This window comes from Oncorhynchus keta, chromosome 6, assembly GCF_023373465.1.
Source record: "Oncorhynchus keta strain PuntledgeMale-10-30-2019 chromosome 6, Oket_V2, whole genome shotgun sequence".
NCBI lineage: Eukaryota > Metazoa > Chordata > Actinopteri > Salmoniformes > Salmonidae > Oncorhynchus > Oncorhynchus keta.
The window spans coordinates 35033486-35058870 of NC_068426.1; the positions used below are offsets into that span (position 1 = coordinate 35033486).

A 25385-nucleotide genomic window follows, 5' to 3' on the forward strand; every position below is an offset into this window, starting at 1 on the left:
ATTCTCACAGATCTAGGCACACTGCCTGCCAATGTTAGTTTCACCTTTTTAATATGGCCACTGCTGCCTGTGGTGCTGTTTATGGGGCTTATTGTAAATACCGCAAAACACACACACCACAACAGTCAACTTTTCATTGCGAATTGGTTGAGAAGGTTTTCAAAAGCAAGACAAAACAGCAGCAGAGCAATAAAACTAGAATCTCATTTGGATTGGATTCCGTCTATGCCACGACCAGCTCAGTATGTGTGTGTGTATCTTCTAGTGCATTATGAAAACCTCACATTGAAGCTGTTTTGATTTGATGGCAGCCATAAAGACAGAGGCGTTATGAAGCGAGAAGATAGGCTTTTTGAAACGAGGAGATATGCAGCAGGGATTTGGCCCTAACTCAGTGATTTGTTAACTTGTTAATTCACCATGACTGACCGTGTTGCACCGATGTGGATTTGGTGGAATGTTAAGCTATGAAGGCAGAGATGAACAATATCAACTTCGGGCCTATGGATGATTCCTCACGAGACTAGAACAAAAAAAAGAACATTTTTGGATTTTCACAAAAAGTCATCTTTATACGGGTCCTTCGGAGGAAGGATTTTTGAAACATTGTTTTGACATTTTAGTCTTACCTAGACCTTTAAGACTCCATAATGTTTCATCTGTGTGTGCTCTGTAGTATCTGGAATCCAATAAACATTTTCTTACATTAATATATTAGTATTGAAAAATATAAACATGAACATTGAAAATACAATTTTATATTTGGCTAATATTTCCATATACTGGCACAAATGTTCCAACTTCAATGAATGATTTCTGAATTATTTAAGACAACAATCCTTCCTCCAAAACGACCCTTCTGTGGATACAATTTTGCGGAAAAAAAGAAAAAAGAATCATTGCTTCATGAGGAATCACCCGTATCTAAGGCTATAGATAGATCCCTGTAGTAGACACTTCTCTAATTCGTAAGTGTGTGTATAACATGATCTCAAGTCAGTTCTTCTTTATAATGACGGCCTACACCGGCCAAACCCCGATGACGCTGGACCAATTGTGCGACGCCCTATGGGACTCCCAATCACAGTCGGTTGTAAAACAGCCTGGATTCGAACCAGGGTGTCTGTAGTGACACCTCTAGCACTGAGATGCAGTGCCTTAGACTGCTGCACCAATTGAGGTTGGTTCGGTTTCGGTAATAATTCTGAATAGGGTCAAGGTTTCGGATAGGGTTAAAACAAAACAAAATAAAACTAGTGCCTATCACTAGGATTCAACACAAGACCCGTGGAACCGCCCCTGTCCACAACACACTAGCAAAACCCAAGCCTACTTGATGGTAATAGCACTCACTGTTGCCACTATTGGCCGGTTCTGAAAGCATCTCCCGACGTCCTGGGTACCTGAACAGACAGCAGAGTTCGAAGTGGATCTTGAGCTACCTGACTGGTGTGTGTGTGTGTGTGTCTTTGATCTGTGTGGTCTATTGCTTCCCTTTCTCAGTGGGCCATCATAACAGGAGAGAGTGAGGGAGTGAAGGATAGGAAGGGAACTTGAAGGGACACATAACTATTCCTTTCCTCCTCCTCTTCTCAGACACCCTGGGAGAATCCCAAATGGTTTTGCTCTTTTCCTTTCTCCCGTCCTCTCCTTGCCTCTTTTTGAAAAAGGTCCAAAGGTAACCGAGGAGCGGAGGCGAGGAGAGGAAACGTAGAAATAAATACTCTTGAAATGAGACTCTCCTTCTCCGCTCGCACGTCATCAGACAAATGACGTTTGCTCTTCTCCATTGAGAAAACAACAGCTGATTCAAAGGGGGTGTGGCGTATTTTAAAACACCTCCACGCTACCTGCCGTGAGAATAGTCTTGTGCATGCTTTGTCCAAGTAGGTAAATAGCTTGTAAGTTTCCGGGTAAAGGAGGAGAGAGGATGGGGGGGAGAACAGACTTTGGATCAGACTCTACCTGCAGGCATATCTCATTTAGATCTATAACACACATATTTTGACACTCTCCAGCATTGGGGAACATATCAGTTTCAACGGGTAAAGGATTGGACATGATTTGGAAAGGATGTCTATATAAAGATCCCACAGTTGACAGTGCATGTCAGAGGCCATGAGAACAGACAGGATTGTTTTGCCAAAACATTTTTGGAGAATTGATCGTCCGCATGAACACAGTGGCTTCCATCATTCTTAAATGGAAGAAGTTTGGAACCACCATGACTCTTCCTAGTCAGGCCTTCATGGTAGAGTGGCCAGGCGGAAGCCACTCTTCAGTAAAGGCACATGACAGACTGCTTGTAGTTTGCCATAAAGCACCTAAAGGACTCAGACCATGAGAAACAAGATTCTCTGGTCTGATGAAACCCAGATTGAACTCTTTGGCCTGAATGCCAAGCATCACGTCTGGACGCGTGGTGGTAGCATCATGCTGTGGGGATATTTTTCAGCGGCAGGGACTAGGAGACTAGTCAGGAGTGAGGGAAAGATGAACGGAGCAAAGTACAGAGAGATCCTTGATGAAAACCTGCTCCAGAGCACTCAGGACCTCAGACTGGGGCGAAGGTTCACCTTCCAACAGGACAACAACCCTAAGCACACAACTTAGACAATGCAGGAGTGGTTTCGGTACAAGTCTCTGAATGTCCTTGAGTGGTTCAGCCAGAGCCCAGACTTGAACCCGATCTAACATCTCTGAAGAGACCTGAAAATAGCTGTGCACCGACGCTGCCCATCCAACCTGACAGAGTTTGAAAGGATCTGCAGAGAAGAATGGGAGAAACTCCACAAATACAGGTGTGTCAAGCTTGTAGCGTCATTACCCAAGAAGACCCGAGGCTGTTATCTCTGCCAAGGGTGCTTCAACCAATTACTGAGTAAAGGGTCTGAATACTTATTTAAAATGTGATATTTCCGGGGTTTTTTGTGCAAAAATGTCAACAAATCTGTTTTTGCTTCGTCATTATGGGTTATTGTGTGTAGATTGATGACGGGGGGAAAAAATAATTTGATCCATTTTAAAATAAGGCTGTAACGTAACAAAATGTGGAAAAGGTCAAGGAGTCTGAATACTTTCTGAAGGCACTGCAGATTCCATGTCACAATAAGTTGACAAATTAGGTTGAAACAACGTTGATCAATCAGCAAACATGTACTAAGCCTGTGGTGCTTCCACTATCATATCTTCACTAGCATCACTTGTTTTCTCAATTCTTTTAATCGCCTTCGCCTCTGACATTAGATTGGTCGCTCTAACTTTTGCCACCTCAATCTCCTTCACAGGGCACTCCAGGGAACTCAGCATTATGATCCCCACCACAATTGCAACACCGTCATCCTTCCACGCACTGTTCTTTAGTATACTCCGTCCTTCTACACACTGTTCTTTAGTATACTCTGTCCTTCTACACACTGTTCTTTAGTATACTCTGTCCTTCTACACACTGTTCTTTAGTATACTCTGAGCAGACACACACACACACACACACACACACACACACACACACACACACACACACACACACACACACACACACACACACACACACACACACACACACACACACACTTCGGGTTGCAACCATATACCTACAGTTCTATTTTACTTCAGCACGCTAGGTGGCGGTATGATTCGTTTGTGGCGTGGAGACACGAAGTCAGAAACCGGAAACACGCGACCATCGTCATCTGCAGGAAAAATAACAACAAAACAGTTCGTCACTGTGTAGCTTTGTTGGAGACATTTTAACAGTGTCGAGCGCTTTTAATCTTTAACTCGTGTTCTGCCCTCGCTTCATGGTAAGCTTTTAAACACCATATTCGTTGTTCAATAACATGATACAGCTGTCACGATGAAAAATAACCGCAGCAGATAGAGAAAGCCAAATTTGCTTGAGTTCTTCACTGGCTGGGTTTGTTTACCAGACTAGCTAACTTATTTAGGGCTTGGGGGGGCACGTTGACGGTGCCGCTTCTAAACCGTGTCGCTGATGTTTCCTTTCTCTTTCTCTTTTGTTTCAATCAGGGTTCCGAGCCCTGGGTTTTCTTCTAAGCTATATCTACCTGGTAACATCAGCCTAACGTCACTCCTCCAACATGGCCCAACCGAGAGGAGTCAACAGTCTACAGTTCAACCAGGACCAGAGTAAGACGAGAGTAGCCTACTCTGTGAAGCCAGACAGAGATCTGTAGAGGACATTACTTGTGTCAGTCTTACTCTCGTTTCAGACAGTGTACATTGATCAGTGTACCTACCCCTCTCCCTCCCCAGGTTGTTTCTGTTGTGCCATGGAAACCGGTGTCAGGATCTACAATGTGGAGCCTCTTATAGAGAAGGGGCATCTTGGTGAGTGGAATTCAGACCTGTGGTACGAGCGATCTGTGTGTTCGCATACTGTGTGTGTGATCATCCTGTGCTTGTGTGTGTCAGACCATGAGCAGGTGGGTAGTGTGGCCCAGTGTTCAATGCTGCATCGCTCCAACCTGCTGGCTGTAGTAGGAGGTGGAGTCAACCCCAAGTTCTCCGAGATCTCAGGTGAGTGGATGAGCGGACCACATATTTGATTGAATTACTGATTAGACTTGATTTTCCAAACTACTAAGGGTGTTGAAGAGCGGAGATAAACTTTACACATGCGCAGATACTCCGTATGACTGTGAGAGCAAATTCCTGCATTGCGCTCATCTCAATGTCTGCAGTGCAGATCATAGCAATGTCAAATTGCTGGGTCTCAGTTTAAATTATGGCAGTGACTGGGACTGATTGTATTTAGATTTTAGAACATGTTTGGTAATGATTCCAATGTATTGTTTTCATTTAATTCAAAACAGAATGTAATTTTTAAAATCCTAGTGTTGATCTGGGATGATGCTCGGGAGGGGAGGGACCCCAAGGACAAGCTAGTGCTGGAGTTTACCTTTACCAAGCCTGTTCTGGCCGTACGCATGAGACACGACAAGTGAGTTACTATCTGTTTAGTAACATTCTCCTGAACAAGCCCCAACTTTCCATAGAGCACCCTGTAGTGTGTTGTTTTACTAACCCTTTTCTCCCTCTGCTTTCTCACACTCCAACCCCTCCCCTCGCTTACTCACTTTCTCTCTCTCTCAGGATCATCATTGTGTTAAAGAACAGGATCTATGTCTACAGTTTCCCTGACAACCCTGTGAAACTGTTTGAGTTTGACACCAGAGACAACCCTAAAGGTACAAACACATACACACACACACACATATACGCACACGCTCCTGGTTATGTTTATCTGATAGACGTGTAGATACCCCCCTCTCCCCTCTCTCAGGACTGTGTGACCTGTGCCCCAGTCTGGAGAAACAGCTGCTGGTCTTCCCTGGACATAAGTGTGGAAGTCTACAGCTTGTGGTAATTCATCCATTTAATTTAAAAGTGTATTGCATGGTACTATACTAACTATGTTGGTTTATAAGCTGTTCATAAAGCACACCTTCACATGTCATTCCATCGGCTGATGGATTCCTAGTGCTGAAGACTATCTGCCCTTTCGAAACTGCTCTGTGTGTGCTGATCATTTTTCACATTACCCATGAGGTCCCAGTCAGTCCGTGTTGAACTCTCTCCCTCTCTCCGCTCCAGGACCTTTCCAACACCAAGCCTGGCACATCGTCCGCCCCCTTTACCATCAACGCCCACCAGAGTGAGATCGCCTGCCTGGCGCTCAACCAGCCTGGCAGCGTCGCGGCCTCTGCCTCCCGCAAGGGTACCCTCATCAGACTGTTTGATACTTCCACCAGAGACAAACTAGTGGAGCTGCGCAGAGGAACAGACCCTGCTACACTCTACTGGTACTGGGGGGGAGAGAGAGGAAGGGGTGGGGTGGGGTAGAAGTGATGCTGAGTGTCTCATCACTTCTCTTTCTTGCTCTCTCTTACCAGCATCAACTTCAGTCATGACTCTTCGTTCCTGTGTGCCTCCAGTGACAAGGGCACTGTTCACATCTTTGCTCTCAAAGATACTAAACTCAACAGACGCTCAGCGTAAGATGCACGCATGTGTGTGTTTGAGAGAGAGTTTCGTCGTGTGGTTTAGCATTCCATTTGAGCTAATATTCCAATCCTTGTACTCCGTGTCATATGCCAATGACAGATGACACAGAATACAAGAAGTGGAATTTTAGCTAAAAAGACTGGCAACCAGGCTAGTGTTTGTGCGTACCTCAATTCCAAATTTGACAATTTACTGTTCACGGCTTGTTTATGCCACTATCACCACTCTTCCCCTCTCTACAGATTGGCTCGTGTGGGGAAGGTGGGCCCAGTGATTGGTCAGTATGTGGACAGCCAGTGGTCATTGGCCAGCTTCACCGTTCCGGCAGAGTGTGCCTGTATCTGTGCGTTTGGGAAGAACACCTCTAAAAACGTCAACTCTGTCATCGGTCAGTCCTCTAAGCAACTAGACAGCAATGTTTCATATCTATCAATCAATATAGTTATTGTCCTACATGTAGTTGGAACATTCATTGTACTGTGGGTATTAACAATATATTTATTTAATTTATACAATAAAGCTGTGTCGTGTAAAATTGTAATAATAGGTTTAAATATGTTTTTTTTCTCTCTGTATTCCTCCCTTTTCTAGCTATCTGTGTTGACGGGACGTTCCATAAATACGTGTTCACCCCTGATGGTAACTGTAACCGAGAAGCCTTTGACGTTTACCTGGACATCTGTGATGATGACGACTTCTGAGAGGATGGAGAGAGGGGAGAAGGAGAGTGGGAGAGAGAGAGGGGGGAGGGCAGGGGAGAAGAGACCTGGTGATAAATGTGATAATGGTAGGTTGGATTTAGAATCAGACAGAGGTGAAGCAGATGTTGTACAGAACTAAATACAGGTGTGTGAAAATGGTCTGTTTAACGCGATTGCCACGTGTTCTTATTGTAACCAAGTGTATTTAAAAATGTATGAAGATTAAAAACATTTTTATGATGACTGCTGGCTTGTCTGTGGTCCCCTTTTGAGTTAATAAATTAAGCCTGTTCAAATGTGGTGTAGTCACTTCCAGGACACGCACAGATACAGGAAGCATTTCATATTATAGGAAAATAATAAACAATTGATGCTTATATTTTTAAAGGGCGTTCATTGGTTTCGACCTGGGGACACGTCAACCCCTCGTGACTGCCATATTGAGCAACAGCGTAACAAAAAGCGGATGTTCTTAGCTAGGACAAGATTTTATCAAGCTAGCTAACGTCAGTTGGTCAGATTTTTCCACTTTCACTTCTTGAAAAATAGTAAGTGATCCCGGAAAAACTGTCATCAAGGGACTTAAGTTGTAAAAAAAAAAATTGTCCCGGTGCCGTAACATCGTCGCTTGACTATTGAACAGGTAACTGGTCCACAATTTATATTTATTTATATTCTTACACTAGCTAGCTCGCTAACGTTAGAACATTGTTTTCTGTGACAGTCCATATAACGTTAGCTAGCTAGCTAGCTAGTATTTCGATGATAAATGAGTAAAGTTAGCTAACGATTTTTGTCGTATATCTGCGTACTTGGTTGGCATCAATCAACATGAGACGTTAGCGTAGCTGTTTGACAGTTCTTGATAGTCGGCAGTGCAGCGTGACCAGTCAGCAGATGGCTAGTTCGCATACACTGCCTGCTAGCCAGAATACATTCCGACCCTATTTTTGCTTACACTTGCACTGGGGTCTGACCGTCTTTCTGTTTAGATTAAGACACAGCGGAGCAAGTGCGAGATTAAGGCTCAGAACATGTACCTCAATCCAGGGATGAGAAATGCATTATACTCCGAATTGTCTCATTATCCTAACCATTACAATGAGAAGATTGAACTACTCGTAATTTTCTCGGAAAACTGCCCTTGTCATCATGCTAGGTAGCAGAAGCCATTTTGGAATGTCAGTGTTAGCCAATCAGCTCCTTTGTTGTTAAATGCAACGTGCCATTCCATAATGGCTGCCGTGGCTACTGCTAGTTAGCATGAGGACAAACGGCAGTTTATTAAAAACTAGCAGTCGTTCCGGTGTAACAGTTGGAATAATGGGACAATTTGGAGAAACTCATTTCTCATCCCTGGATTGAGGTAGGTTTTCCGAGCCATACCTTGTGCCCACTCAGCTGTCTCTAATCAGGAAGTCTGTCTGACCCTAGCTCAATTGTGGACTAAAAGAGGGTTACCTTAACGTAAACTCACTCACTTTTGTACATCGCCTTGGTCTGTACAACTATCCTTATTTTAGCACCCCAAAAATGTAATACTTCCAGGTCAACTGTAATGTCAATACCATTGTAAAGCACAATTTCTCCCCTTTCCAACAGGATCAATTACATGACCTAAACGCTGCTCGTTTCTGCACGATTCAAGAAGGCAATGAGCCCCGTCGGGTCTTTTTAAAAATGGCGGGTGGGGAAGCGAAACTAATGAGTGATAGTGAGAAGGAGAGATGTCTTGTGGGAAAACTGCATTTTTTTCACTCGATCTGTCCAACTTATCACCTTATCGCCTCTAAAATGCAAATAAAACACTATAAAGAGTTTATATAATGTGTCATTACATACCTATTTGAAGATTTGTGTCGAATTTGAATCGGGTTTTTAGGGCTGTGCTAAAGTGATCTTAGAAGTAAACAACGGCTTTGAGAATGATGATCGCATGCAAAAAATGACTAGGTATCCCCCCTTATGTCACTGTCCATTTCTTGTTTTTGTAAGGATGATAGAAGTGCTACAGCTGGTGGAGAGAGATTGTAAGACAGAAATAGTTGCTTTATGCGTTCTGTATGTTACGACATGACACGTTGGAGGGTCCGTTTTTAAAAACTTTTCTCCAATACTATAGAGCCATTACCATGTCGATCAACGCTTGAATAGAAACCTAGTTCACACCCCCAATTTTGAAGTCAACACAGTTGCTACAGTCCCATTTAGTTTTCTTTGTAGCCTCATTTGAATGTTGCGGTTGTGCACATTTGTACAGAAGGGGGTGAGTTTACTTACCTTATACTCCAAAGACCTTAAAATTTCTGTTTAGAGGTGAATTGGCTTTGGCAGCCAAACACTCCATCTAAGTGTGAATTAATTCTCAAGTGCGGTACGGTTCTGGGAACATAAAACCCTCTACTTTCATATCACATCAAAATAATTTCCCAAATGCAAAATATACACTTACTGTTTTAACTGGATTTATTTTTCAGTGGCAACACGTTTGTGGCTTCAGTCTTATATTTAAACACAGGTGTTCGGAGACGCAGATGGCTAATTAGCACAGGTAGGCCTCTGTCTTCAGGCTGTTTTCCATAAACAAATGCTCTAACATGGAAATATGACTGTGTAGGAACCATAACCCTATAGACGGGTTGGTTGTTTAGCAACAAAACCGACGAGTGTGTGCAATTATGGGGCAAAACAGGCGGGCTTAGATTGACAACATGTAAACTATATTTTGTCTTCAGCGTTTATTGAAAACATAAATACATTTGCACAATGAGCACTTGTTGTTTCTCAAATAGCTCGTTACAGTTGTTGGTTAGCTGGCTAGTGAATTTTTGCCATATTAGCATAGGTGTGACATCTGTCAAAACGCCTCGAAACACAACCTGGTATCCAGAACAAGATAAAACTTTCTCAAACGTGCCACCTACGATTCCCCGCATGGCAGCTTCTTGCCATTTTGTTTCTCGCTGATGAGAGACATGTTTCATATGTTTTTAACGTTCAGAACGAGCATTGGGGCTCTTAACAAAAAATCCACCAGCTAGAAGATCCTATCATCAATAGGTGCTAAAGGCAAAATATTTTTTATAACTTACCCAAGATGGACCACAGCCTCTCATTTACAATGGAAGCAAATTCATTATAGTTGGCAGAACAAGCAAGGAGGTGGACAGAGCCAAGCATGAGCTAGTGAGATCCGTTCTAGCATGTATTTGCATATTTCTGTTAGGGAATGCCAACTCTGAAGTGTGCGGGTGCAATAACTCAATTTGCCCTTGCACTCCTTCTAAACAACACAATTTTGTAAAATTTTGGCAAAGGGTAAAGTCTACAAAACTTGGTCCAGTCTGTTCGTAACAGATTCTAGTACAGAAAACAGTATTGAGATCAAATGTTTCATCAATGACAAAATTAGCAGAATGACAGCCAAAATCCACATCTTCTTCCACAGCTGGCAACTGTGCTTCCTCTCAACACTATATTTGGTGATTAGTGGTAATGCTAACCAGATGCTTCAGATTTATTCATTCGGTGAAACATCTGGCTCATTGTTCTCAGTGCTAAAGGTAGTTAGCGTCTATGAATTAGTTAATCTGACCCCAGTGCAGCTGTAAGCAAGAGTAGGGTCAGAATCTATTCTGGCTATAGTGCCAGCCTGGTAACATTAAGGTTATTAGCTACAGTTAATATGATCACAATTTTAGTTGGGCCTACTTAATTAGGTCTTAACTCGCTATTCTGTTTAACGGTTTCCAGATGGCCAGTCTATTGCATTTCAATTTAGCTCTCTACATATTTTGCTAGATGGTATGCTAATTTACTAACGGTTCTTAGGAAAGCGGTGATGGGTTTTGGATTTCTGAACTTAACATGGTATTAATCATTCGTTATAATAGAGACCTGAGGGGTGCCATATCTCGTCAGTTGTCCAACTGAATGTATTCAACTGAAATGTCTTCCGCATTTAACCCAACTAACAAGTCTGTGTTCCGTGTAAATAAGGATGTTATCGCAATTAACCCAAAAGCCGACTGTTTCGTGACGACTGACTTCGCAGTTTCAGATCCAGCTTAGTTGACTCAGTCCCATCTGTCTCTTCTCAGAAGAGTCACATCCCCAGGGAAGGATGGCCTCCCGTAAGAAGGTGCTGCTGAAGGTGATCATCCTCGGAGACTCTGGGTGAGTGATCGGAAGATCGTCATGGTGTTTACACAACCACACAACCACACACACTCATTTTGGATATTCCCAACAGCCGTGTATAGGTTCTGTAGCACCCTTGCATGCGAGTGTACAACAGCCTCTGTCAAGAAGTCAGGATCTTTCTGGCACATGTAGCTGTGCAGGTCGTCAGTGGTTTCGAAGCCCTTCTCTGGCTGTTACCCTCAATCGCTACAGTTCTATATGTGCAGCTAAGTGTGTGTGTGTGTGTGTTCCTTCCCAGGGTAGGGAAGACTTCTCTGATGAACCAGTATGTAAATAAGAAGTTCAGTAACCAGTACAAGGCCACTATAGGAGCGGACTTCCTCACCAAGGAGGTGATGGTGGACGACAGGCTGGTCACCATGCAGGTGCGTCTCGTGTGCGTGTGCTGGTATATTTAAGCAATAAGGCATGAGAGGGTGTGGTATGTGTCCAATATACCACAGCTTAGGGTGGTTCTTATGCATGATGCAAAGTGGAGTGCCTGGATACAGCCTTTAGCCGTGGTATATTGGTCATATACCACAAACCCCCAAGGTTCATTATTGCTATTATAAACTGGTTAGAAAGTGTAATTACAGTAGTAAAAAGACCGGATTTATCATACCCGTGGTATACTGTCTGATATACCATGGCTGTCAGCCAATCAGCATCCAGGGCTCGAACCACCCATAATATTAGCCTAGTCATGAGTGCTTACCTCTGCTGGCTTGTCATAGTGTGTTTAAGTCAGAGATTGGGCAACTCATTCTGTGACGAGTCATATGGTTTCTTTCATTCTCTCTTTCCCTCTCTTTATTACCTCTTACGCATCTCTCACCCTTTCCCTCTCCCGCTTTCCTCCCTCTCTCCCACCCCCATGTCCTGTAAAGAGTTTTTGTTGCATGGTCCTTCTGTAGCTCAGTTGGTAGAGCATGGTGCTTGTAACGCCCCCCATGAATGTATGCACACATGACTGTAAGTTTTTGTCTGCTAAATGGCATATATTATTATTATTATATTCTATGAAAACAGACAATTAAATGCTATTTTATCTTAATCGCTGTTTCCCCCTTTCTCAACCTTTCTCTTTTTCCTCCTCACTCCGATCCTCTCCCACTCCGATCCTCTCCCTCTCCCACTCCGATCCTCTCCCTCTCTCACTCCGATCCTCTCCCTCTCTCACTCCGATCCTCTCCCTCTCTCTCTCCGATCCTCTCCCTCTCTCTCTCCGATCCTCTCCCTCTCTCTCTCCGATCCTCTCCCTCTCTCTCTCCGATCCTCTCCCTCTCTCTCTCCGATCCTCCGATCCTCTCCTCTCTCTCTCCGATCCTCTCCCTCTCTCTCTCCGATCCTCTCCCCTCTCTCTCCGATCCTCTCCCTCTCTCTCTCCGATCCTCTCCCTCTCTCTCCGATCCTCTCACTCTCTCTCCTCTCTCTCCGATCCTCTCCGATCTCTCCCTCTCCGATCCTCTCTCTCTCTCTCTCCGATCCTCTCTCCGATCCTCTCTCTCTCCTCTCTCCTCCCTCTCCCCGGTCCTCTCTCTCCGATCCTCTCCCTCTCTCCGATCCTCTCCCGATCCTCTCTCCGATCCTCTCCCTCTCTCCGATCCTCTCCCTCTCTCCGATCCTCTCCCTCTCTCCGATCCTCTCTCTCTCCGACTCCGGTCCTCCTCTCTCTCTCCGATCTCTCTCCGATCCTCTCCTCTCCGATCCTCTCTCTCTCCGATCCCTCTCTCCGATCCCTCTCTCTCTCCGATCCTCTCCGATCCTCTCCTCTCCGATCCTCTCCGATCCTCTCTCACTCCGATCCTCTCTCACTCCGATCCTCTCCCCTCTCTCTCACTCTGATCCTCTCCCTCTCTCTCACTCTGATCCTCTCCCTCTCTCTCACTCCATCCTCTCCTCTCCTGATCCTCTCCAATCCTCCTCCTCTCTCTCCGGTCCTCTCACTGATCCTCTCTCCCTCTCTCTCACTCCGATCCTCTCCCTCTCTCTCACTCCGATCCTCTCCCTCTCTCCGATCCTCTCCGATCCTCTCTCTCTCTCCGATCCTCCTCCCTCTCTCCGATCCTCACTCCTCCTCTCTCTCCGATCCTCTCCCTCTCTCCGATCCTCTCCCTCTCACTCCGATCCTCCTCTCTCTCTCCGGTCCTCTCCTCCTCTCTCTCACTCCGATCTCTCGATCTCTCTCTCCGATCCTCTCTCTCTCTCTCTCCGATCCTCTCCCCTCTCTCCCTCTCCGATCCTCTCTCTCCGATCTCTCTCTCTCTCTCCGATCCCTCTCTCCTCTCCTCCTCTCTCTCTCTCCGATCCTCTCTCTCTCTCTCTCTCTCCGATCCTCTCTCACTCTCCGATCCTCTCTCACTCTCCGATCCTCTCCTCTCCTCGATCTCTCTCTCCCCGATCCTCTCCCTCTCCTCTCTCTCTCTCCGATCTCCTCTCTCTCACTCCGATCCTCTCCCTCTCTCACTCCGATCCTCTCCCTCTCTCACTCCGATCCTCTCCCTCTCTCACTCCGATCCTCTCCCTCTCTCACTCCGATCCTCTCCCTCTATGTGTAATCACCTTTAAAAATGATACAACAAAATACTAAAATGCCAAAAACATGGTAATCATCGTCTCTTCTCTTCTGTCAGATCTGGGACACGGCGGGGCAGGAGCGTTTCCAGTCTCTGGGCGTGGCGTTCTACCGCGGCGCTGACTGCTGTGTGCTGGTCTACGATGTCACGGCGCCCAACACCTTCAAGACACTGGACAGCTGGAGGGATGAGTTCCTGATCCAGGCCAGCCCCAGAGACCCAGACAACTTCCCCTTTGTGGTGCTAGGCAACAAGATTGACCTCGAGAACAGACAGGTTGGTATGTCTGTGTCCGTCCATTGGAGAGCCAGAACAGGCAGGTGGTGGGACGTAGGCAGTACAGAGTCAGACTTGGTCAAATGTTTGTTGTGATTTCTACATCCCTTAACCTTCTCATGCATGAGTTCCAAATATCTCTAACGCTCACCCTAGCGTGAGTTTTTAAAATGTATTTATTACATTTATTAAATTTTTATGGGCGTGATGTCAGAATGCACTGTTCCAAAATGTGATTGTTACACAACAGGACCGGTCCAACCAAGGCACTCTGCCTGCTATTTATCTATAGGCTATGGTTTGTCCATTTTAAAGTTATTTTCTAGCAAGTTTTATTTTGTAATAAGATTTTGAATTGAGACGTGTTCTGCTCGCTAATCAATTCACACAGATGTCTGCCCTTTCACTGTATATTGCGTTGTCGTTTGTACTGTAGCACACCGTATGGAGCATAATGTATTTAACTGTTATTCACATTTTCAAGCACTGGTGACAAATAATGCATTCCTGTTCTTGCATAGATTATAATGGACACATATAATGTGTGTAGTAGAGGTCGACCGATTGTGATTTTTCAATACCGATACCGATTATTGGAAGACCAAAAAGGCTGATCCCGATTAATCGGCCGATTTTAAAATTAAAATAATAATAAATAAATAAAATATATATATAAAAATGCATTTATTTATTTGTAATAATCACAATTACAACAATACTGAATGAACACTTATTTTAACTTAATATAATACATCAATAAAATCAATTTAGCCTCAAATAAATAATGAAACATGTTCAATTTGGTTTAAATAATGCAAAAGCAAAGTGTTGGAGAAGAAAGTAAAATGCAATATGTGCCATGTAAGAAAGCTAACGTTTCAGTTCCTTGCTCAGAACATGAGCACATATGAAAGCTGTTGGTTCCTTTTAACATGAGTCTTCAATATTCCCAGGTAAGAAGTTTTAGGTTGTAGTTATTATAGGAATTATTGGGCTATTTCCCTCTATCATTTGTATTTCATATACCTTTGACTATTGGATGTTCTTATAGGCACTTTAGTATTGCCAATGTAATAGTATAGCTTCCGTCCCTCTCCTCGCTCCTCCCTGGGCTCGGACCAGCAACACATAGACAACAGCCACCATCGAAGCAGCGTTAGCCATGCAGAGCAAGGGGAACAACCACTAGAAGGCTCAGAGCGAGTGACGTTTGAAACGCTATTAGCCTCACCCCGCTAACTAGCTAGCCATTTCACTTCGGTTACACCAGCCTCATCTCGGGAATTGATAGGCTTGAAGTCATAAACAGCGCAATGCTTGACGCACAACGAAGAGCTGCTGGCAAAACGCACAAAAGTGCTGTTTGAATGAATGTTTACGAGCCTCCTTCTGCCTACCACCGCTCAGTCAGATACTTAGATACTTGTATGCTCAGTCAGATTATATGCAACGCAGGACACGCTAGATAATATCTAGTAATATCATCAACCATGTGTAGTTAACTAGTGATTATGATTGATTGTTTTTTATAAGATAAGTTTAATGCTCGCTAGCAACTTACCTTGGCTTACTGCATTCGCGTAACAGGCTCCTTGTGGAGTGCAACGAGAGAGGCAGGTCGTTATTGCGTTGGACTCGTTAACTGTAAGGTTGCAAGAATGGATCCCCCGAGCTGACAATGTGAAAATCTGTCGTTCTGCCCCTGAACAAGGCAGTTAACCCACCGTTCCTAGGCTGTCATTACAAATAAGAATGTGTTCTTAACTGACTTGTCTAGTTAAATAAAGGTATAAAAGTAAATGTCAAATCGGTGCCCCAAACTTCCAATTGTTATGAACACTTGATATCGGCCCTAATTAATCGGCCATTCCGATTAATCGGTCAGACCAAAGATGTTATAATAATAATAAAATGTGGTAAAGAGATGGTTCACTCATCTTTCGAGTAAACTTCCAGAAGTGATGGTAAAATGGACGCAACTCATCTTGTAACCTTTTTTGAAAGTGTTTTACTCAATTATTTCTATCACTGGTGAGGTTCCCCGTGGTGTGATGAATTGTAAATAGTAATTACTATTAGCTAATTCATATTACGGTTTCTGTCAGAGGAGAGTTGGCTAAATATGACTGCTTGTGTTGGGGTTACTCTTTCTTTCCTCAGTTAGCGCTACGACTCATGTAGCCTAAATGTTCCCATTTTGGATGGGATGGGAAATGTGTTGTGCTGTCTCTACTTCTGTGAATGTCTGAGCATTGCATCCAACAAAAGAAATGCTCACATTGAGGACATAACGCTGTAAAGACAAAATGCAAAATGTTTCTGTGAGAGAAAAAAAACTGTGGCTAGCTCGAACGCTGACTGTTGCGTCAATCGTAACTAGGGCGTTCTAAATAAGTGTTCTAGTTTGAGCGTACGCTGCAGGAACCACTGTAGAATGGTTACACACCCGTGTGTTCGTACGTGCTAAAAGGATGAGTATATGCCACAGGTAGTTCCATGTAAAATGAGGAAGTATGTATGACACAATGGCGTTAATAATCTTCTGTTGTGTAGGTGACGACAAAACGTGCCCAGGCCTGGTGTGCCAGTAAGAGCAGCATCCCCTACTTTGAGACCAGCGCCAAGGAGGCCATCAACGTAGAACAAGCATTCCAGACCATTGCCCGCAATGCCCTTAAACAGGTACACACACGAAATATAGACTCAAGCAGCCACAGGTAAACCTGTAGGCAGAGTGCCTCCAGCTGTTCAGAAACCCCCTTTCTCTCCCTGGCTGGGAAACACCTGTTAGACTGGTTCACTGAGGTTGCTGTGGAACTCATGATGTCATAGTCAAACACTGTGTCATCAAAGAGGAATATTGTTTTTTGGGGGGGTAGAATTCTTGTACTTCTGATTTGTGCACACTGTTTGTGGCTGTGTGTAATCCCGTGATTTGCGTGTCTGTAGGAGTCTGAGGTGGAGACGTATGACTTCCCAGACCAGATCAAACTGAGAGACGACCGGCCCGCCGACCCCAGCGACGGCTGCTCCTGCTGAGACCAACCAACGACGGATGGATAGAGGGGACCAGGAAGACCGTGGGGTGCAGCTCAACAATTCTCCTGGTCTCTTTTACCTCCTCTGCACTGGTGTGAAAGACTGGGACTGGTGAGGCTAATTCGGAGGGCGTCTCCCACACAGCCTTCCCGTGTTCTCACATCAGTGCAGATGAAGAGGAGTCGAGGGGAGATTGAGATGCACCCCGAGGAGAGAGCCCGGGGACACACCCCCAGTCCTCTCCCCTCAGTCAGCTACAGAAGACTCCAGATGAAAAGAGAGAAAAAAAGGAAACACTTACTTTCCTTAAGTCCCTGTCTCCCGTGGCGACCTGGCCGACAGGAAGGAGAGAAAGCCCCTCTTGCACAGCATCACTTTTTCACAAGGTAGAAGAATCATTGCTACTATGGAAAATACAATCATGATGCTCCTATTATAATGATTTCTAATGATGTTTTCTTGTCTTTTGTTCTGGTTTTAATTGTTCCTTTCTATAATACTGAGGTACAGACTGCTCATCTGTCTGTTTGTGATCCAGGTAGACATTCTCCTTAACTACAGATCTAGGATCAGATTCCTGTTTTCCACAGAATCTAACCTTCACCATTGGAGGGATTAGAAGCCTGTGTCGGTGTTAAGGAGAAATGTCTACCTACTCGACTCGCTCTGTGCCTTTCATCTCATGACAAGTATTACTGTGGCAGATCTCATATATATATATGTATGTATGTATGTATGTGTGTTATTTTTCTGCAGTTCTTATGTTGCCAAACTCTGTGTCAACCCTAGACCTTTTCTTTAACTTGTTTCTCGTTGAGCCAGTTCTCCTCAATTATTTAGTGTTTTAAATCGTTGTGTAGAGAGTGATAAGCTAACCAGATGCATTGAAAGTCAATCTGCAATTAGAATATTCGGTCAACCCAACAGCAACCCTCTGCAGTATCAGTTCTGCATTTAGGTTCTGTTCTCCTTTTTTTTTTATCTTGTATTAAGTTCTGTACATTTCTTGTTTTTGTTGCCTTATCCATACTACACATGACTATGTCCCTGTACATTGGCTATAAATGATTGAGTCCAAAGTCAAACCTGACCTCAAGGCCCCTAATAAATCTAAACATATCTGATTTGTGTAAGCAGTATAGTACTACAATAGTTTCTGCCATATTATTTTACACCACTTGTCAGGTCTGGGCGGCTCTCTCGAAGTGTCTCGGGAAAGAAATGGGGTCTAAGTGTTGATTTGGGATGTCCTCTGCCCTAACAGTAGTCCCAGGCCAGACTTTCATTCCACTGTATCTTGAATCTGCCGATTTACCCCAACTAGTGTTGCTCTATATTCATGTAACAGAAATGAACATGTTCTTAAACCAATTAACAAAAATCCTTAGTCCTATGTGATGATTTTTTTTAGCACAACTCCTACTTCAACTGTCACCTTTTGTTGAATATGCTCTTTCTCCACTGTAAACAAATAAATGTTTACTTTATGGAAATATGTCAGTTGTATTATTGGGCCCACTCCTCTAAATGTAATTTTAATCTGTGACAATGTTTGCAATGAACTACACAATGTACCAAACATTAGGAACAGCTTCCCTACTATTGAGTTGCACATTTTGCCCTCAGAACAGCCTCAACTAGTTGGGATGTGGACTCGACAAAGTGTTAAGCATTACACGGGGATGCTGGTCCATGTCGACTCCAATGCTTCCCACAGTTGGCAAGTTGGCTGGATGTCCTTCGGGTGGTGGACCATTCTTGATGCGTGGAAAACCCCGACAACGTTGCAGTACTTGACAAACTCAAACCAGTACACCTGGCACCTACTCCCCATACAAAGGCACTTATATTTAGTCTTGCCAATTCACCCTCTGAATGGCACACATTCAAAATCCATATCTCAGTGGTCTCAAGGCTTACAAATCATTCTTTAACCGGTCTCCTCCCCTTCATCTACACTGAAGTGGCTTTAACAAGTGACATCGATAAAGAATCATATCTTTCTCATGGAAAGAGCAAGTGTTCCTGATGTTCTGTGCAATCACACTATCTGACTTTGAAAAATAGAAAGTTTATTCCACAATACAACCAAATGAATTCATAGACAAATCTAAACAAAGAAATAGTCTATCCATATGTCACTGAAATGAGGCAATTCCCATGTGTCTAAATAAATAGCACTTGTACTTCTGTTGTTTTTTTTGTTCCAGTTCCCTTATTTAAATAGAATGATGGAAATTGGGACACTGGTGTCCCTCTGTACTGGGGATCATTACAGCTCATCCTGGGTTTCTCTTCTTTCCCTCTGGTCATCATGTCATCGTAGAGCTGACGGTGTGGGTTTGTGTGGTCACAGAGACAGGGGGTCCAAAGGCCTCCATGGTCTCCATCACAAGGGAGAGGTGGTCCATAAACGACCCCACAGAGACACGCAGAATACGGGCCTCATCGGCTCTCCACCTCCTAATGGAAAGAGGGAGATTCACATGGACGGTCCGTATGATACAACTTAACAACCAGTGGTACCACCATACACACTTAGACCATTGATTACACTTGGTGGAAGTACACGCGAACACACAACAGACACTCACACAGACAGCGTGCAGCCGGACACCGTAAGCTCCTTGCTGATGCCTCCTTTCCGGGGCTCGCGGTCTGGGGAGAGGGACTGGAGCGCGATGGACGCCTCGCGACTTGATGGGAACGGGACGTCTAGTACACTGCGGGACTGTCAAGGAAGTTTTCACTGATTCATGCTAAATTATCAAAATATGCATACAATATTAAAGAGGCAATTTACGACCAAGCGTTAATGTCAATAACCGTCATATTGACGTCTTATGTGGAGTACATAGGATACAATTCCAATTTGCCTTGCTTGTGATTGTTTTCCGTGCAGGGCGCCGCCATGATGGTTTTTCTTCTAAGTAAATCAAGATGTGGCGACCGCAGATTCGTCTGGATGCAACAAATATAGATTTACAATCTGATGTGGAGATTCGTCACGGTTGATGAATAAAGTTGTTTTTACATATACAAAAAAACGTAACGTGGATTTGTCTGCATAAGAAAAAGTTTTAAAAGTTGTTAACAATCTTATTAGCAATAGACCTATTCAACATATTGAGCTTGACACATCTCAGGCAAAACATGTGAATCCAATATGTATGTTGTTAAGGATATTATTTAAATGATGTAAACTAATCACCCATACGTTTATGTAAAAATGTAGATCTACATTTGTATGCCAATGGACGCGCGCGCACAGCTCCGCGTATGGCTACATTGAATACTCTAGAAATTGTCATTTGAGCGATCGGCTCTTCACTCGAGCGCAACCGGCAAAGGGCGAGAATGTGTCTGGTTGGTATGTCTATCTTCATGATCTGAAGTGTCTTTATACACCTTTAAAACTTCCGTTTTTAATTAACATTCGTCGCAGTCTCATTTCGATTAGCCTGTCCCGTTTGATTTTCACATCAGCTATAAATCCATTTACACACGATGAGATTGGAGAACGGCACATAACTGTGAGTGCAGCATTAGCAGTCGGCACGCGCATCTCCTTCACTTACGCCCAGACAAGCGCTTGGACAGGTAAGACAACATGTTTTACATCTTCAAATGTATTTTTACTGCATTAACGCGACATTCCCAAAGTATCAGCAAGTGGTTTATGTGTGTTAGATATCTCCGTTTTATAGTAACCTGCATGTGCATATGGTTATTTTATTTCACTGTGTTTGTGTGGATTAAGCCATAATGAATTCAGCATGTGGTGGAGTCCCCAAAACTCACGAGTGAAACTCTTTATTCCCCATTCCTGTGGCGTGTGTGCCTCTGTCTGACTGCCTTTCCTCCTGCATGTAATGTGCATATCAGAGCTATGGGTACTTTGAGGGACTTGCAGTTTGCACTGCAGCTGAAGATCGAGGAGCTCCGCCAGAGAGACAGTCTGATAGATGAGCTGGAGTCGGAGCTGGACACCAAGGATGATCTCATCCGACAGCTGCAGACAGAACTGGACCGTCATCGCAACGCTCCTCAACACGCTGGGGCCACTGGGAGCACAGAGAACACAGGTAGGTGCTACTCGTTACACCCTTACATGACATGAACATGCACCTCTAATACAACAGGGGAAACGGAAAACAACACAGGGTACCAGACCAGTCATAATGCACCTGGGGGTGTTCGAGTGAATTCAAGGGTGGTTAGGCATGAACCTGTGAGCCATCACTCTCAAGGCTAAATGTGACAGATTGGGGTTGAACGCGGTCTCCTAACTGCCACACGACTGTGTTAGCTCGCTGAGGTAAAGCCTGACCAAAATGGGTGTCTGTCAGGACCCGGGCTGTCCCCACCAGTGCCTGATGAGCCGCAGAGGACTAAGAGACAGGCAATATCAGCAGAACCCACAGCCCTGGACCCTGCCCAACTCGCACACGTCACACTCACCAACTACAGCAAGAGTGAAGAGTGAGTAAGCGCACGTGCACGTGCACACGCGCACACACACACACACACACACACACACACACACACACACACACACACACACACACACACACACACACACACACACACACACACACACACACACACACACACACACACACACACACACACTGATCCTGTCTCTGTACATGTGTACAGGTCTAGAGAGCTGATCCATAGAGCTCTGTTGGAGAATGAATTCATGAAACACCTGGAGCAGGGACAGGTACTCGTATTACTACAACTGTATAGTATTACTGTGGTACTACTGCTACTCTCACTGTCTATTCTTAGATATCCAATTATTTATCCCCCCCCCCCACTCTCTCTCTCACATACTCTCTCTTTCTCTCTCAATTTAATGAAACAAGTGCTATATTTTTATTAACGGGTCTCTTGCTTTGTCTCTCTCTCTCTCTCTCACTCTGACTCTGACTCTGTAGATTCAGACCATAGTTGACTGTATGCATCCCACTCGTCTGGCCCGGGGCTGCTGTGTCATACAGGAGGGAGACGACGGATCTCTGGTCTATGTGCTGGAGGGTGAGAGGCATGGAGGGAGGTGGAGGGATGGGGAGGAGGGAGGGATGAAGCGAAAGAGAGGACGGGGGAAAATAGGGCAATGACGAGGGATAGAGAGAAGGGGGAGGGAGGGTGAGCGAGAAGGGGAGGGTGAGAGGTGGAGGGAGGGAGGGTGAGAGATGGATGGAGGGAGGGAGGGTGAAAGAGAGGAGGGCGAGACTGAGAGAGGAAGGGGGGGAGGGAAGTAGATAGGTGAGAAGTTATGACAGTCTAGGCGAAAGGGGAGGCAAGGGAGGGACAGATAATACCACAATGAGACAGATATTTCACAGAATGTATAAACGTGAAGCATCCGGTTGGTGTTTCACTACCAAGTATGGTAGTGAGAGGAAGCCCAGTGGCCGGCAGTGGGAGGTGATGGAACAAGATGGATTTTGCCAGACATTCTGCTAATTTACTCATCAAACATTTGATCTCAATACCGTTCTCTATTCCCAAAACTACAATTTGTTACAAACAGAGTGGACTACGTTCTTTAGACTTTACCCTTTGCCAAGATTTTTTTAAATAGAAGGTGTGGAAATGTGAATTGAGTTACTGCACCCGTGCACTTTAGAGTACGAGTACCCCAAATGCTAGAAAACACCAATAGGATCTCATTAGCTCGTGTTTGGCTCTGCCCACCTCCTTGCTTGTTCTGCCATCTATGGCTCATTTGCTCCCATTTGAAACAACAGGCTTTGGTCTATCTTGGTTTAGTTATAAGAATCTTTGATTATACTATATATATATCAGGTGATATCATACAGTGAGCTCACTGTAGCAGAGGCAGACAGGTCACACACACACTTCTTGCTCTCTCAGGCGCTTTGAAACATCTGTTCCTGACACCTTGACTCCTCTCCTCTGAAAAATATCTAATCTGTCCTCTCTTTTTGCCACAGTCTCTTTGTCTCTCTCTGTTTCTCATTCACACACACAGAGACACACACAATTAGACCATGTTGATTATACAGTCCATTCACTTTGGTAAACATCCATCTAGAGAGTATGGGTGTATTACCATGAAGAGATTATTAATATTAATGCAGTCCTTTACAGTTGAAGTCAGACGTTTACATACACCATAGCCAAATACATTTAAACTCAGTTTTTCACAATTCCTGACATTTAATGCTAGTAAAAATTCCCAGTCTTAGGTCAGTTAGGATCACCACTTTATTTTAAGAATGTGAAATGTCTGACTAATATTAAAGATAATTATTTATTTCTGCTTTTATTTCTTTCATCGCATTCCGAGTGGGTCAGAAGTTTACATAGACTCAATTAGTATTTGGTAGCATTGCCTTTAAATTGTTTAACTTGGGTCAAACGTTTCGGGTAGCCTTCCACAAGCTTCCCACAATAAGTTGGGTGAATTTTGGCCCATTCCTCCTTACAGAGCTGGTGCAACTGAGTCAGGTTTGTAGGCCTCCTTGCTCGCAAACGCTTTTTCAGTTCTTCCCACAAACTTTTTGTAGGATTGAGGTCAGGGCTTTGGGATGGCCACTCCAATAACTTGACTTTGTTGTCCTTAAGCCATTTTGCCACAACTTTGGAAGTATGCTTGAGGTCATTGTCCATTTGGAAGATCCATTTGCGACCAAGCTTTAACTTCCTGATTGATGTCTTGAGATGTTGCTTCAATATATCTACATAATTTTCCTGCCTCATGATGCCAAGTTTTTGTGAAGCGCACCAGTCCCTCCTACAGCAAAGCACCTACACAACATGATGCTGCCACCCCCGTGCTTCACGGTTGCAATGGTGTTCTTCGGCTTGCAAGCCTCCCCCTTTTTCCTCCAAACATAACAATGGTCATTAAGGCCAAAAAGTTATATTTTTGTTACCAGAGGACATTTCTCCAAAAAGTACGATCTTTGTCCCCATGTGCAGTTGCGAACTGATACTTGTATACCTGTTTACTCCAGCATCTTCACAGGGTCCTTTGCTGTTGTTCTGGGATTGATTTGCACTTTTCACACCAAAGAACGTTAATCTCTGTTTCAGAAGCTTCTAAATCCGTGGCATAATTTTCTGGAATTTTCCAAGCTGTTTAAAGGCACAGTCAACTTAGTGTATGTAAACATCTGACCCACTGGAATTGTGATACAGTGAATTATAGTGAAATAATATGTCTGTTAACAATTTTTGGAAAAATTACTTGTGTCACGCACGAAGTAGATGTCCTAACCGACTTGCCAAAAGTTTGTTAACAAGAAATTTTTGGATTGGTTGAAATGACTTTAATGACTCCAACCTAAATGTATGTAAACTTCCCACTTCAACTGTAAGTGGGGAGTTGGGGAGTTCTGTTCAGGCAGGTTTGATGATGTAATGTTGTTTATGTGCATGCCTGAGTGTGTGCGGTTGTGTGTGTGTAGAGGGAAAGGTGGAGGTGACTAAAGGGGAACAGAAGCTGTGCACCATCGATCCCGGGAAGGTCTTTGGAGAACTGGCCATCCTCTACAACTGTACCAGGACTGCTACTGTTACAGGTAACACACATACACATCGCTGCTATTTTAGGTAAGACACACACACACACTTATTTGATTGAGTTCAGGATTAGGAATTGTTTTTATAATTTCTTCATCCTCCTCTCTGCCACTGACGTTTAGTCTGATGGATTGAGGTGAGATTTGGTGTCAGACTAGTGTGTGTGTGTGTGTGTGTGTGTGTGTGTGTGTGTGTGTGTGTGTGTGTGTGTGTGTGTGTGTGTGTGTGTGTGTGTGTGTGTGTGTGTGTGTGTGTGTGTGTGTGTGTGTGTGTGTGTGTGTGTGTGTGTGTGTGTGTGTGTGTGTGTTTAGGCTAAGTGATTGGGGTGAGGCGTGGTGTCTGATCTACGCTGTGCTAAATGTATTTATTTAATTTCAGCAGAGAGATACAGTAATAATTGAAAATCCCCCCCCCACACACACACACACACACACACACACACACACACACACACACACACACACACACACACACACACACACACACTCTCTGTAGGCGGTGACTGTCTGATTTGGGCTGTAATATGCCAGTCCTGTCAGTAGCCTGCCTGTGTGTGTGTGTGTGTGTGTGTGTGTGTGTGTGTGTGTGTGTGTGTGTGTGTGTGTGTGTGTGTGTGTGTGTGTGTGTGTGTGTGTGTGTGTGTGTGTGTGTGTGTGTGTGAGTATGTGACCACCTCCGCAGTTCACAAATCATCCGCTGACATCTTCTACTCTTTCTTCTTTTTTGTCTCTCTCTCTCTCTCTCTCTCTCTCTCTCTCGCACTCTCTCTCTCTCTCTCTCTCTCGCACTCCCTCTCTCTCTCTCTCTCTCTCTCTCTCTCTCTCTCTCTCTCGCACTCCCCCTCTCTCTCTCTCTCTCTCTCTCTCGCACTCTCTCTCTCTCTCTCTCTCTCTCTCTCTCTCTCTCTCTCTCTCTCTCTCTCTCTCTCGCACTCCCTCTCTCTCGCACTCCCCCTCTCTCTCTCTCTCTCGCACTCCCTCTCTCTCTCTCTCTCTCTCTCTCTCTCTCTCTCTCTCTCTCT

General features: G+C 44.3%; 4 protein-coding genes across 5 annotated transcripts in view; 3 read left to right on the top strand and 1 right to left on the bottom strand.

The window, feature by feature from the left end:
* The first annotated feature begins 3654 nt into the window (after positions 1 to 3654).
* wdr45 (WD repeat domain 45) lies at positions 3655 to 6971 on the top strand. Its single transcript, XM_052521412.1, has 11 exons — positions 3655 to 3803; positions 4030 to 4149; positions 4276 to 4350; positions 4435 to 4539; positions 4858 to 4963; positions 5116 to 5210; positions 5306 to 5385; positions 5617 to 5825; positions 5916 to 6017; positions 6270 to 6415; positions 6619 to 6971. Exons 2-11 carry the CDS (start codon positions 4101 to 4103, stop codon positions 6726 to 6728), a joined length of 1077 nt encoding a protein of 358 aa, XP_052377372.1. The 5' UTR covers positions 3655 to 3803; positions 4030 to 4100; the 3' UTR covers positions 6729 to 6971.
* Positions 6972 to 7163: 192 nt separating this feature from the next.
* Positions 7164 to 18299, top strand: zgc:100918 (Ras-related protein rab7-like). Of its 2 annotated transcripts, XM_035772580.2 has the most exons (7): positions 7164 to 7371; positions 9206 to 9279; positions 10829 to 10904; positions 11170 to 11296; positions 13547 to 13765; positions 16319 to 16447; positions 16715 to 18299. In XM_035772580.2, the coding sequence occupies exons 3-7, from the start codon at positions 10852 to 10854 to the stop codon at positions 16802 to 16804; spliced, it is 618 nt and encodes a 205-aa protein (XP_035628473.1). In that variant the 5' UTR covers positions 7164 to 7371; positions 9206 to 9279; positions 10829 to 10851; the 3' UTR covers positions 16805 to 18299. The 2 variants fall into 2 exon arrangements, with proteins under 2 accessions (XP_035628473.1, XP_035628472.1); XM_035772579.2 differs by lacking the exon at positions 9206 to 9279 and having other exon boundaries at positions 7165 to 7371.
* Positions 18300 to 18855: 556 nt separating this feature from the next.
* Positions 18856 to 19785, bottom strand: LOC118385445 (EKC/KEOPS complex subunit Lage3). Its single transcript, XM_035772581.2, has 3 exons — positions 19668 to 19785; positions 19399 to 19527; positions 18856 to 19267 (listed from the first exon to the last, which is right to left on the bottom strand). Exons 1-3 carry the CDS (start codon positions 19715 to 19717, stop codon positions 19117 to 19119), a joined length of 330 nt encoding a protein of 109 aa, XP_035628474.1. The 5' UTR covers positions 19718 to 19785; the 3' UTR covers positions 18856 to 19116.
* Positions 19786 to 19919: 134 nt separating this feature from the next.
* The window catches only part of LOC118385577 (cGMP-dependent protein kinase 1-like), an 18645-nt gene continuing 13179 nt past the window's right edge, over positions 19920 to 25385 (top strand). The window contains exons 1-7 of the mRNA XM_052521410.1: positions 19920 to 20174; positions 20291 to 20404; positions 20690 to 20889; positions 21154 to 21286; positions 21464 to 21530; positions 21748 to 21847; positions 24250 to 24363. Coding sequence (XP_052377370.1) covers positions 20694 to 20889; positions 21154 to 21286; positions 21464 to 21530; positions 21748 to 21847; positions 24250 to 24363 — 610 coding nt within the window. The 5' untranslated portion in view covers positions 19920 to 20174; positions 20291 to 20404; positions 20690 to 20693. The remainder of the gene's footprint in view (positions 20175 to 20290; positions 20405 to 20689; positions 20890 to 21153; positions 21287 to 21463; positions 21531 to 21747; positions 21848 to 24249; positions 24364 to 25385) is intronic.